The 14,321-nt window shown below is 42.3% G+C and overlaps 1 protein-coding gene across 1 annotated transcript in view; it reads right to left on the bottom strand.

Annotated features, from left to right (window-relative positions):
* The window catches only part of NANS (N-acetylneuraminate synthase), a 34,961-nt gene that overhangs the window by 10,691 nt on the left and 9,949 nt on the right, over positions 1–14,321 (bottom strand). The window contains exons 2-3 of the mRNA XM_056518278.1: positions 7,153–7,368; positions 3,286–3,385 (exon numbers count right to left, since the gene is read on the bottom strand). Coding sequence (XP_056374253.1) covers positions 3,286–3,385; positions 7,153–7,368 — 316 coding nt within the window. The remainder of the gene's footprint in view (positions 1–3,285; positions 3,386–7,152; positions 7,369–14,321) is intronic.

Raw genomic sequence — 14,321 nt, 5'->3', positions numbered from 1 at the left:
TACGCTGAAAGGTGTACTTTAAAACTGTAATGAAAATGTAATTACTGTAAAGCATATACATAAAATTTTTTGGGTTTTCATACAGAATAAATATTTTACTACAATACTGCCTGTAATAGGAAGCACTCACATGTCTACTGCAGTATGAATACACCCTTATACTATAGTACACAACTAGCCATTGTTATAACAAGTGATCAATATGAATCAGTAAAAAGATATGAATTGATATAAAAAAAAGATATAAAAATGCAGTAACATAAGAATGTACACTGGACTGGATGAAGGCAAATCTTTTGCACAGTGATCTGCAGTTTTTGTCAGTACCTGTGTTTTGATGGGATTAAAAAATAAATAAATAAAAATCTTAAATTGTAGCGTTAGTTATTTTTTTTTATGTTTACACCGTTCACCGGGTGAGATCATGAACATTACATTTTAATAGTTCAGACAATTCAATATCTGTTTAAAATGGGAAAAGGGGGTGATTAAAATTTTTTATTAGGGCAGGGGCTTTTACATATTTATTTTACACTTAAGTCCCCATAGGGGTCTATTTGATTGCCATGGCAAAGTATTGAACAGGGTTATTGGCGTTCTCCTAGTAAAGTCTGCCTGAGGCAGACTGTATCCTAAAAGTGACGATCGTGCTGCAGGGCTCTGATGAGTACCCTGAACCCATGAGCAATTGTAACTTTAGCCTTTAGGTGCAGTTATTGTGACCAATGCCCTGGCATTGATAACAGCATCAAAAGGGTTAACGACGGTATTCGACATGATTGCTTATGGTCGCCATTAGCAGCGATTCCTGGCTGCTGGTAGCAGCAGTCACTCACTGTCTATGAAGAAAGTGCACTTCATAAACAGTAAACACTCCAAGACATAAATACACGTCATTTCTTGTTAACGTATACCCTGCTTATGACTTAAATATACTTCATATGTCGGAAAAGGGTTAAAGTGGTTGTGTCAGCTCACTCCTATACCTGCATTCTTCGCTCCTCAGCCTGTTTGCAGTGATGAAGAAAGCCATAAGCAGCTAATGTGGGGGAAGATACGCAATTTGCGTAACTCAACATGACTTTAATGGGAGTTATGAAACGGCTAGCTTTGTGAGCCACACCATTTATTTAACACCGAGATTTACATCAAGGGTATGTTCAAACGAGCAAAACCACAGCGTATATTACGGATGCGGATCTGCCACAGAAGGACCGCTACAGGGTGTCTTTAAATCTGCCTGCTCAGAGCTGCAATATGCCGCTATAAGCAGGCGCACTGCGATGTTCCATTCACCCCGTGCATACGCAGTATACTCGCCTAGCTCAGGGAGCGGGGGGGGAGGGCTGCCGTGATGTGTGCGAGTACACCACTCATGCACAAGGACTTGCACATCGCAGCAGTGTGTATGCTCGTATCAGCGTATTGCCACTCAGAGCAGGCACATCTAGAGACACCCTGTAGGGGTCCTTCAGCGGCGGATTCGCAGCTAAAATATGCAGTGGATCCGCTCGCCTGAACGTACCCCAACAGAGTATTCCATGGGGGCTACACAGTTTGCACAGATCTCAAACTCTATGGCAGTTATGCAAATTGTGTAACTTCCCAGCTTCGGCTGCTTTGCAGGGACATTTGTACCCAGTTCTACAGGAGCCATATGGAGATATCTGCTTTTAGGGACCAGATTTACAAACTATAAGGATTACACAAGGACCATATTGTTTGGGTGGTTGAAAGCTTATTTTACAGCATGGATATATTATAGTACAAGTGTCCCCCAACATACGATATTAATTGTTCCAGGGGGACCATCGTATGTTAAAACCATTGTATGTTAAGGACATATTTCTATGAAAAACTGGTAATTGGTTCCAGGACGACCATTGACTGTTGTGTGTGTGTGTAGGTCCATACGATTAAAATAATACCCAACTTGTATAGGTTTGGTTTTGTTTTACTTCTGGTAAAAAATTATAACTGTTTGCACGAAAATTAGTAGGTTTAAAAATGTCATCTTCTGACCCCTATAACTTTTATTTTTCCGTATACGGGAATGTTTGAGGGCTCCTTTTTTTGCGCTGTGGTCTTTAGTTTTTATTGGTACCATTTTTGTTTTTAATGGGACTTTTGGATAGCTTTTTATACATTTTTTTAGGGTATTGAAAGTGACAAAAAATACGCAATTTTAGACTTTGATAGATATTTTTTTTTTTTTTATGTATTACACCATTGCCCGTGCGGTTTAATTAACATGTTATTTTTATAGTTCTGACATTTGCACACGCGGCAATGCCACATATGTTTATTTTTATTATGTTTACATATTTTTTTATGGAATTTGGGTAAAGGGGGGTGATTAAAACTTTTAATAATGAAGGAGTTAATGTGTGTTTTTCTTAATCTTTTATTAAACTTTTATATATTTTTTTTTTTTTACTTTTAGGAAGAATCATTAAATTCCTCATACAGATCAATGGAGTTCCATAGAACTCCATTGATTTGTGTGCTCTGTGCTCATTTGATTGAGCCTGATCCAGCCAGGCTGGCCACGGACCAGGAAGAAAGGCTACCTCCGACTACCTCCACAGTGGTTCGCCCCCCTGCAATCGTGCTGTGGGGGGGGCAATCCACCCCACTGGAACACCAGGGAGTGTTTCAAGGTCCCTTTAGACACCGGTCAGCTTTGACAGAGGCGATCACCATATGTCAGCTATTAACCCCGGCCCCCAGCTGATTCTTGTAGCCCGTGCCATACACTAGTTGCAGTCTTCTTAGACAGCAACCAGTTAAACAGCTATCCGGCGGCTGCTGAAGCTGTCAGCACTGCCGGATAGCCGTTTTAGCGATGGCCCCGACACACAGGCACATCGTATTTTGATGCTGCCTTCAACATACAATGGTCTCTTGAGAGGCCATCGTATGGTGAAAATATTGTTTGTTGGGGTCCACTGTAAAAGGACTGGTATGGGAAAGCCATCATTTTATATTTTACAATCCCTGATCCATTCAATCTAGAAGTGTGGGAGTAAAGACTAAAAGAACCAATTATTCTTAAAAAACGGCAGCTGCTATGTGGGAGGTCACCAGAGTTCATAATTCTGCATAGTGGTGTGCAGAAAAGTTACCCTATTTTAGGTTTTGCTATAGGACCTAGAGAAAAACTTGTCATGATTTTGGCAAAAGGGTAGAACAGATCTTTATTTGAGCTGTCATTACAATTTTATAGAATGCCATCGAAACTGTGAAAATTAGTTTATAATATGCCATAAAGGACAAGGAACTTACCTTTCTGGGCAGTCTTTTTTATGTAGATGAGATTATTTGTGTCTCCTGAACCAACTTTAAAGAATGGAACCCCAAGTTCATCTAGAAACTCTACTGCCATCTACAATGGAATAAAAACAAAACAAAAAAATTTATAAAAAAAAACAGGTTTAATATCATAATCATGGATAATAAGAAGACATTTCTTAACACAACAGAACCCATTCTTTAGCCTCAGCTTTAACATATAAACAAGATCATTGATTTATTGTAAACTGAAAAAATATAGGAGATTTGTCAAAAACTGCCCAGAGGAAAAGTTGCTGAGTTGCCCATAGCAACCAATCAGATCACTTCTGATCATTTCTTCTTCTTTCATTTGTCACAGGCCTCTAAAAATAAAGAAGAAATCTGATTGATTGCTATGGAAAACTCAGCAACTTTTCCTGTGGGCAGTTTTTGATAAATCTCCCCAATAGACTCTCAGACTTAGAACACCACCACATCATGACACATTGTGATGACTATCACTCTGGCACATTCTAGACAGTGTAAAAACTTATCCCCTATCCTAAGGACAGGGGATAAGTGTTAGATAACGGGGGGGGGGGGGGTCCGACCACTGTGGCCCCCCGCCATCTCCCGAACGGCTCCTCGGTTCTCATCATGAAATGGGGTGTGTCGATCACCGTACAAGGCTGCGGTAGACACGCCCCCCTCCATGCAGCATTATGTCTGGCACAGCCATAGAACTGCATGGAGGGGGCGTGTCGGCCGCAGCATCATAATGTGGTTGAAAAAGCTTGTAACATGCAGGGAGCCGGAGTGCCGTTCGGGAGATCGCGGGGGGGGCACAGCAATCGGACCCCACACAATCTAACACCTATCCCGTATCCTTAGGATAGGGGGATACGTTTTTACATCCAGCGTTATCCTATAAAGGGGTACTCCAGGGAAGTAAAGAGAAAAAGAATGCCACAAAGCCTTCACAATACCTTGTCTGTGTCCCCTGTGCGTTCTTCTTGCAATTCCCCCCACTCTTGTGGCCTCTGGTGTCCTCCGAGACTTTTCAATATTCTTTCCCCCTTGCTTCTGTCTAAAACTACAACTCCTGGCAGTCAGCACGGCTGAGCTTTGACTGCTGAACTATTCCTGTTGGCCTGAGGCTCTTCTCTGCTAGATCGTGTCACACAGGGAGCTGAGGGGAGGGGGGTTTTGCTTTGAGGAGATGCTGCTGTGTCTCTGCTAGATCATGTCACACAGGGTGGGGAGGGGGGGGGGGGGTTGGGGCTTTCAGCCAGACAGGACATAGGTCACGTGGGCTTGTCTTGGAGCACTAGCCCCCACCTTTTCAAGACAGAGTGGATGAGAGGATAAGAGGATGACGTTTTTCTACCACTCCCTTCATGTAAAGTGACAGTTAAACAGGAAAACTGCTCTATATATAGGTAATGAATGATATTTAGACAGATAAATAGGTTGGGGGGGAGGATGGGTTATGGGTTTAGTTCCACAGAGTACCCCTTTAAGCCATGCCCCTTTCCTGTAAAGTCATGACCCCTTTTCGTACCCAGAGGGGAAAAAGTGTGAACAAAAAAAGTGTCGAAAACGCATTTTAAATGGGGCGAAAGTCATGAAATACTTTTGACGGATGGAGGTGTGGACAACATCTAGCAATAGCACTCCTTAAATGGGCACTCTCATTAAAACAAATGTTTGCTATTGCACTCCTTATGGTAAATAAAAAAAATCTAATGTATTTTGTTTAAAGGGAAACAATCATCAGATTTGACCCTATGTAATGCTTGGCAAAGCATTATATAGGGTAAAATCTTTATCCTCCCCATCCCTGGGGGACGTTCCTGCCTGCAGGGATGGCGTGGCTATAAACTTTTAAAATGCTCCCCGATGGTCCCATAAGTAGTCCCCTGGGCGGGGAGCTCCTCTCACCTAGTCCTGTATCTTCGTTCGGCAGTGACGCCTGCTCTGCTTGATTGACGGGCCATGTCATCGCTCTGCTCACTGAACAGATGGAGCAGAGTGATTCCAGTCAATGAAGCAGAGGGGGTGTCGCTGCCGGCCGAAAACACGGGACTGGGTGAGAGGAGCTCCCTGCCCGGAGGACTACTTATGGGGCCGATGGTGAGCAGTTTAAGTTTATATCCTCACCATCCCCAAAAGGTAGGAACGTCGCCCGGGGATTGGCGAGGATAAAGATTTTACCCTATAACGCTTTGCCAAGCGTTATATAGGGAAAAATCTGATAATTGGTTCCCTTTAAAAAAATAAAAATGAAGTTTTCCCATCTTTTGTGTTTAAAAAACCTGCCACTAGGTGTCTCTCTACTTGTCCAGAGCGCACACTCTCCTCTCTCCTCCCACCCCGATTTTTTGCACAGACTTTGGACTCCTGCTGGCCTGGCAGAAGTCCAAAAGCAGGAAATGCTGAGGGGGGGTTGTGGGTTGTGCAGCCTTATCCAATCAAAGCTCATCTCACACTGAACTGCTCTGGACTGTGTGTAGCAGAGTGAGGAAGTTCTCTCCTATATGGCTTCAGATGATGTCACACCTGCTGGGGAACGCCCCTTCCCAGTCTGTGAATCTGACAGACTGAGCAGAAAATACAGAGCAATATCAAGGTAGAAAACTAAACAATAATAAAAATAAAGGCAGGAGGTGGTTTGTCATGATGGGGCAGTGAACTGGGAAGATTATAAAATTTTACAAGATCATGAGAGGTACTTTTTAAGATAAGATAAAACGTGGCTTAATTTATTTATTTTTTGCAATCAGACACGTTAGTTACATTTTTCAGGAGACACATTTATTAATCACCCTAAAAAATGTCAATAAGCAAATAAAATGCAAATAAAAGAAAAAAAATAGATATATGCAAAACCCAGCTACATCACCAACAATAGAAATATAAAAGTATCTCCCTACAGCAAAGAGAATTATGCCCCAGTACGATACAAACTGGCTCAAAAAGGAGCAAAGAAGAGTTTCCATAGAAGCGTATATAATATATACACAAAAGAAGAGATGACCACAATGATTATACAAGAGAGGACCTATTATGATAGGCCCTCTAAATCCAAATATCTTATTCTTCGTAGAAGTGTTTTTTTTCCTTGTAGGCTCCACCACCACATGCACAGGAAATTCAGGGAACACTGCGGGAGATGTTATCTAACCAATGGGCCATAATAGATTTTCTTGCCTGACAGAGTGCGCTGTAAAGCTATACTGAAATGGCTGTCTTTCGGGGAAAGAAGCGTCACATGATCTGTAACTTTAGTTCCCTTGTCGCAGAAAATGATGGGAGTCAGTGACATTTCACAATACAAAATGTCACTGATATGAAGACAATGGCAGGGGCTGTGGTCACCTGACAGTATGGCAAACCCTGGGATTGGCTCATCATTCATACAGATGCTCCGTTAGATAGTTTTGCTGCCCTCATGCCCCCTTATGGAAATTCATTTAAGAAACTTGGATAGCCCCTTCAAGTGTTGTGGGTATCCTCTGTACTAGTTTGCTGTAAATACATTTGTTAAAAAAAAAACTAAGTTGTATCCTCTGTCCGGCACTGTACAATAACAGGATCATTCTTTAGAACTATATAATGTAGTGCAACAATTACATGAACGTCTAAGGGTACAATCAGGAGTCTTGTTCCCCTAGTCTTAAAGGGGACTCAAGGCAAAAGCTTTTTCTGTGTACAGAACTAAGCTACAAAATGCAAACAAGTTCCCACTATACAGTTATTACTGTCTTGGTCTGGTTTACAAGATTCATCACCCACCCTGGTCAGATGTCTTTTAGTCCTAAAACTTTGCCCTTTGCTGGGATAACCCCTTTAAACAGTGCTCATTACATGTAGTCTTACCTCGTCCATTCCTGAGGCTGTGAAGTAAATGCCTATTTCCTGTGCATACTTCTGCAGCTCCCGGTACTGATCATGACTGAACTCCAGATGGCGCTTGTGTTCCCCATATGTTTTTCCCCAAGAATTTGGTGAGGTGTATGGTCGTTCTAAAGCTTTTTTATTAAATTTGTGTTCAAGCTCACTCTTCTGGAACTTTGCACAGTCAGCACCGCAATCCTGTAAGTAATAAAGCATGCAGTGGGTCAGTAAAAGCAATAGATCACTTATACACCTAGAAGCAGGTAAGTCTAACCTAAGAGAACTCAGCAAATGTCTAACAAAATAATGCTAAATATCAGCTGGGATGTAAGAAAAACAATATGTAATGCCCATTCCATGGGTAATGCTTACTGGTTATTTATTTTATTCAGTGTTAGCTGCTATTTAGTTTGGCTCCATTGCAGCAGCTTACCTATTTTATTTAGTGGTCTTAAGGTGAGGACACAAAATAAAGTTGGGCTAAACTGGCTGATCTTCACAGGATTGTCTCATAATCTTGTGTGCAGACAGGTCACCCTACTCTCCACACACTAAGCACGGGCAACAGAAAGAGGAGAAGAGGACTTGAGAATCAAAATTGTGGAAGAAGATCAACAATCTCAAGGTTATAATAAGTCCATCTCCAGAAACCTATATTTGCCTTTGTCCACAGTACGCAACATCAAGAAGTTTGCCACCAATGGCACTGTAGCTGATCGAACTGGGCGTGGACAGAAGAGAAAAAAAAAAATTGATGAAAGGTGTCAACACAGGATAGTCCGGATGGTGGATAAAGCAGCCCCAAACAAGTTCCAAAGATATTCAAGCTGTCCTGCAGGCTCAGGGAGCATCAGTGTCAGCGCAAACTATCCATCAACATTTAAATGAAATTAAACACTATGGCATGCGACCAAGGAGGACCCCACTGCTGACACAGGCATAAAAAGAAAGACTACATTTTGCCAAAATGAACTTGAGCAAGCCAAAATCCTTCTGGGAAAACAGGCTAAAGTCAGCAACTGCCGAGCTGAGAAGTTTGTGACGAATCGAATCACTGTAACGTCGCTCATCTCTAGGAATAAACATGTGTATAGCAAAATGTGTTACTGCAATCCTTTTCTGTGAGAAATACTTTATTTGTTCAAAATGAATTTCATGATTTCAGGGGTGCCAACATTTACGTCCATGACTGTACATGCACTCCAACCAAGTGCGCACGTTTGCTGTTGATTGTGAAGAAATATCTACTGCAGCTCCAGGTTGTCTGCTGTGCCCAATCTCAAGCCGACACAAGCTCTCAAGAAAGTCATTTCATTGCAGCAAGGAGAGAATAAACTACAAAGCAATACAAAGGTTATAAAAGGTAATGGCCAAACATGCCATGTAGGCGAAGCTAAAAGGAGTATCCTCGATGAATTCCATCAGGGGATATGCACTGCCTGGAATTGGGGGGTTAATTTCATGAATAAATTAAAGGAGAACTCCAGTGAACAAGTTTTTTTTTTTTAGGTCTAATGCCTGGGCTGTTGGAATAAAAATACTGAGCCTTAACTTACCTTCTGCTGCTGCTCCTCGATGCTTCTGATATAGTCATTCTGTCCTCTGGCCCCGATCTTCTTCAAGCTTTTGGTGCCCAACACGTAATACTGCGGCAGTGCCGCTGAGTGTATTACAGGCCGAGGAGCAACATCACTGTAGCCCACAATTAGCTGAGGCGCAGTGTTAGCTGTGGCACCAGCAGAGTGGTGGAAGGTAAGTTAATGATTATTTTTATTACAGCAGCCCGAGCATAAGGGATTAAAAAGGCTTTTTACTGGAGTTCTCCGACTGTTAGTTAAAGTCCTATTGACTAATGGGCTTTTCAGGGCAAATTCTGCAAAAATAAAAATTAAGTATGTTCATTCTTTCGGCGCAATCTGGATCCGCGTCGGAGCTTTCATAGGGAGCACAGAGCTGCAGAATCCGTTTGAGATCAGCGAATTCTCAATAGTGTGCATGGACCCTTCAGTTTTAACATATTCCTTTATCTAAATTACTTGTCCAAAATATCACATTAGTCTTGAGAACTAGATTTGTTTTCCGCTAATTTTTTTCCAACATATTATTACCCACATGAGAACAACTTTATTCTGATATGAAGGCCCTAAATCTTGGTGCTACCTGGGTATTCATTCTCAAAATGCATACTACTGAAAACTACATACTAGCACTAAACATAGAATAAACTCTAGCACAAAATGTCCTTTGGTGCCATGTGGACTGAAATGTGGTGAAATACTACTAAAAAATAATTTCATTTTTATAACTATAACTAAATGTCCTCTTTATTCCTTTCCATTTTTGGTTCTCACTTAATTTTTTTCTCCTCACCTTATAAACAGCCATAACGTTTTCCCTGAATAAAATGCCTATTTACTGGAACCCTTCTTTTTACCATATACCTAAAACGTGTAGGGTAAAATTGGAAATATACGCTGTACAAATTATATATATATATATATATATATATATATATATATATATATATATATATATATATATATATATATATCTGTACAACTTTGTGGGACCTTAAGGACAATGGATGTAAATGTATGTCCTAATGTGATGGGACTTAACGCACCAGGAAGTACATTTACGCCTTCAAAGTGAAAAATCCTCTCCCCAATAAAAATGTAAGCCTTTTTCCAGATTTTACCCTCAAAAAGCGTAAAAATTTTTAAATAAATAAAACATATTTGGTATTGCCGTGTACCTAAATGTTCGAACTATCAAAATAGGTTAATAATCCCGTGCGGTGAACAGCATAAAGTTAAAAAAAAAAAATTAAATAAAGAAGGTCCAAAATTGTAGTGTTTTGGTCACATCCCATTCCAAAAGAAAATAATAGAATATGATTGAATACTCACATATACGCAAAAGGTGTACAAAAAACAGATCATGGCACAAAATTTTTTATATATATATATATATATATATATATATATATATACATACACCGTATTTATCGGCGTATAACACGCACTTTTTAGGCAAAAATTTTTAGCCTAAAGTATGTGTGCGTGTTATACGCCGATACACCCCCAGGAAAGGCAGGGGGAGAGAGGCCGTCGCTGCCCGCTTCTCTCCCCCTGCCTTTCCTGGGGTCTAGAGCGCTGCTGTCGGCCCTTCTCACCCCCTGGCTATCGGCGCCGCTGCCCGTTCTGTCCCCCTGACTATCGGTGCCGGCGTCAATAGCCAGGGGGAGAGAAGGGGCAGCGGCACCCATTGCCGGCGCCGCTGCCCCGTTGCCTCCCCCCATCCCCGGTGGCATAATTACCTGAGTCGGGTCTGCGCTGCTGCAGGCCTCCGGCGTGCGTCCCCGGCATCGTTGCTATGCGCCGTGCATAGCAACGACGGATGGGGGGAGGCAACGGGGCAGCGGAGCCGGCAATGGGTGCCGCTGCCCCTTCTCTCCCCCTGGCTGTCGGCGCCGCTTCTCTCCCCCTGGCTATCCAGGGGGTGAGAAGGGCCGACAGCAGCGCTCTAGACCCCAGGAAAGGCAGGGGGAGAGAAGCGGGCAGCGACGGCCTCTCTCCCCCTGCCTTTCCTGGGGGTAGATCGGGATATACACGCGCACACACGCACCCTCATTTTACCATGGATATTTGGGTAAAAAACTTTTTTTTACCAAAATATCCTTGGTAAAATGAGGGTGCGTGGTATGCCCCGATAAATACGGTGTGTATAATATATATATATATACACACATACATACACACACAATATTATATTATTATTATTATTATTATTATTAATAATAAGCCCTTATACAGTCCCGTATATGGAAACAATGAGAAAGTTGTAGGGGGCCAATATAGGGAAATTTTTAACATACTGATGTGAAAAAAAAAAATGTTTAAGTTTTTTTAAAAGCAGTAAAATAATAGAAAAGTATGTAATCATGGGTATCATTTTAATCGTATTGACCCACAGAATAAAGTAAACATGTCGTCATTTTTACCGTAAAGTGTACAGTGTGACAATAAAACCCTCCAAAATTTGCAAGATTTCAGTTTAAAATTTCCTCACACAAATGATAATTTTTTAGGGTTTGCCGTACATTTCATGGTAAAATGAGTGATGTCATTACAAAGTATAATTGGTCACACAAAAAACAAGCCCTCATATGGATCTGTACATGGAAAAAAGTTATGGGTCTTAGAAGGTGAGGGAAAAAAATAAAAATGCAAAAATGAAATTGCCTGTGGATAAAAATATTTAAAAAAAAAAGTTATGATTTTTAGAAGGAGAGGAGGTGAAAAAAAAAAAAAAGCAAAAATAAAATTGGCCAAAGGATAGGGCATAAGATGTTAGATCGCAGGGAACACCTCCTCCCATAGATGTGAATGGACAGGGCGTGGCGGCTGGCATTGCCAGTCTTGGAGCACAGAGCGGAGTTCGCTCCGTGCACTGAATGACAGGGGTGCTAGGGGATAAGATGTTTACAGCAGAGTACCACTTTAACCTCCTGAGCGGTATTCTCGAGCGTGACTCTGGGTTAATTTTCCCTGCCAGGATCGGTAACCCCGAGTCACGCTCGGGGTAGAATTGCAGAGTTCCCGGCCGGGCTGCACGATATATCGCAAAAGCAATGCGATATAGCGATGCAGCCCCTGGGAAAACATGCGATTATCTGCTCTGGTCGGCTCCCGTGGCGGGGGCCGGCCAGAGCAGGTAAAGAAAAATACTAAAAGTCAGTGTTTCCCTACCAGGGGGCCTCCAGCTGTTGCAAAACTACAACTCTCAGCATGCCCGAACAGCCAAAGGCTGTCCGGGCATGCTGGGAGTAGTAGTTTCACAACAGCTGGAGGCCCCCTGTTAGAAAAACACGGAGCTAAGTGTAAAAGGAAGAAGTAGTAAAATAAAAAAACCTTTTGCTCACCTAGTCCCGGTCCCTGCAGATGCCGTTCCCCTCCATGCGGTCCGGGGTGTCCTCTCTTCACTATTCATCTTCTAGGACCTTTCACTTTTCAGCCAATCACAGGCCGCAGTGGTGTAAAGCCTGTGATTGGCTGAAGGGGAAAGGGCTTGTTCTGCAGCAAATACACTAGGTTTGAAATCTGCCGGCAAACCCAGTGTATCCTGCTGCAGGACAAGACAAGGTGACAAGGGGGGGGGGGGGGGTATGAATGTGACAAGGAGGGGGGAGAATGTGACAAGGAGGAGGGAGAATGTGACAAGGGAGAGGGGGGAATGTGACAGGGGAGATGTGAAATTCAGTTAAAAAAATTGTACCGCTTTTGGTACAAATTTCCAGACAGAATCATACCGCCAGGGAGGTTAAGGCCAAAATGGACTGTGTCCTTAAGGGGATAAAGTTCACCATGTGGTAAAATTGGTAACTTGATTCTACAATTACAACTATACCAGATGTATATAGGTTTTGTTTAATTTTACTATTTAAAATAAATACATTATTTGCATCGCCTTATTGTGGCCCCTACTTATTTAGGTTTGGGGTTGATGGGCCTTTTTGATGGCTTGTTATTCCAATTTGGGGGAAGTAAGGGGACACAATACTGGTAAAGTTGAACACATGTTGCATGTTTTATTAACCCTTAGGACACAATCAATAGAGCATAGTATTAAATGGGCACTGTCATGAAATAAAAAAAATGATATGTTGTAGTACTTAGGTACTACAACATATCTCTAATATACTTTAATTAAAAAAAGTGATTTTATACCAGTTTAAAATCACTTTTAAATTCGCCCACTAGGGGTCACCCTCCTAGTGGCCGAATTTCGACTCATTTAAGCCTGGCAATGAGTCGAAATTCAGTCACTGTGGTGCTTGCTCCCGCCTGTCAGACAGGCGGGAGCGAGCGCTTTGAAGGAAGTGGATGCGCGCAGGCTCCCGGGGACAAGGTAAAGTATTATATGAGGGGGGGGGGGGGGGTTGCATGTTCACCTATACAGCATGCCTCCAGTTTCCCCACTACAACTCCCACCATGCCCTGACAGCCAATAGATGTCAGGGCAAGCTGGGAGTTGTAGTGGGGAAACAGCTGGAGGGACACTGAATAGGTGAACTAAGGGGGGGGGGGGGGCGGAGCTGGGGGGGTTGCTGTCACTGTTCTTTTGCCGGGGGGGGGGGGGGGGGGGGGCACACTACCAGGCAGACAAAAAGGCATTTTTAATATGTAAAAAAAAAAAAAATTAAAGGCAGGGAGGGGTTAGGGATAGATGGGTAATAGGCAGGGACAGAAAAAAAGAAAGAAAGTGATGGTGGGAGCTACCCTTTAAGTGACGGGTCCATCAAATTAATAAAGTCCCATATTTGCCCTCATATGCCTTCTCCATAGCCACTTCATTAGATCATGCATTTACATGCTGACTGTGCTACACCCACTCAGTAAGCAGGATTTTGAGCGTCTGCATAAAATTAATTACAGATGGTTTCATAACACAACAGGACATCCTTACTTTGTAAGGCTACAGGCCAAGAAAGAAAAAGTAAAAAAAATAAGAAATAAAAAAAATTGGCAAAATAATACAGTTATTCAGAGTGTTCCCATTTTGCTGAGCAGCAGTGATAGGATGCAGCCCACTTGTTTCAGGGTACAGGTTGGTTATTATCTGTTTGTATAAAAGTACCGGTAATTGACTTGTTTTTACTGTTTTTATTTTTCGTCACATTTATTTTAGAGGAATCTTAATCCTTCCAGTACTTATCAGCTGCTGTATACTACAGAGGAAGTTGTATTTCTTTCAGAAATTCTTTTCAGTCTGACAACAGTGCTCTCTGCTGACACCTCTGTCCATGTCAGGAACTGTCCAGAGCAGGATAGGTTTGCTATGGGGATTTGCTTCTACTCTGGACAGTTCCTGACATGGACAGAGGTGTCAATAGAGAGCACATGGACAGAGGTGTCAGACAGAAAAGAACAACTCAACTTCCTGTGGAGCATACAGCAGCTGATAAGTACTGGAAGGATTGAGATTTTTAAATAGAAGTAACTTACAAATTAGGGATCGACCGATTATCGGTATGGCCGATATTATCGGCTGATAATCACAATTTTGGGCATTATTGGTAATTACCTTGCCGATAAGCCGATAATGCCCCGCCCCCCACACCGCCCCCACCGCACAGCACTGGCCCCATT

The sequence above is a fragment of the Hyla sarda genome, chromosome 1, assembly GCF_029499605.1.
Source record: "Hyla sarda isolate aHylSar1 chromosome 1, aHylSar1.hap1, whole genome shotgun sequence".
NCBI lineage: Eukaryota > Metazoa > Chordata > Amphibia > Anura > Hylidae > Hyla > Hyla sarda.
This window is presented reverse-complemented; position numbering and strand designations above follow the sequence as displayed.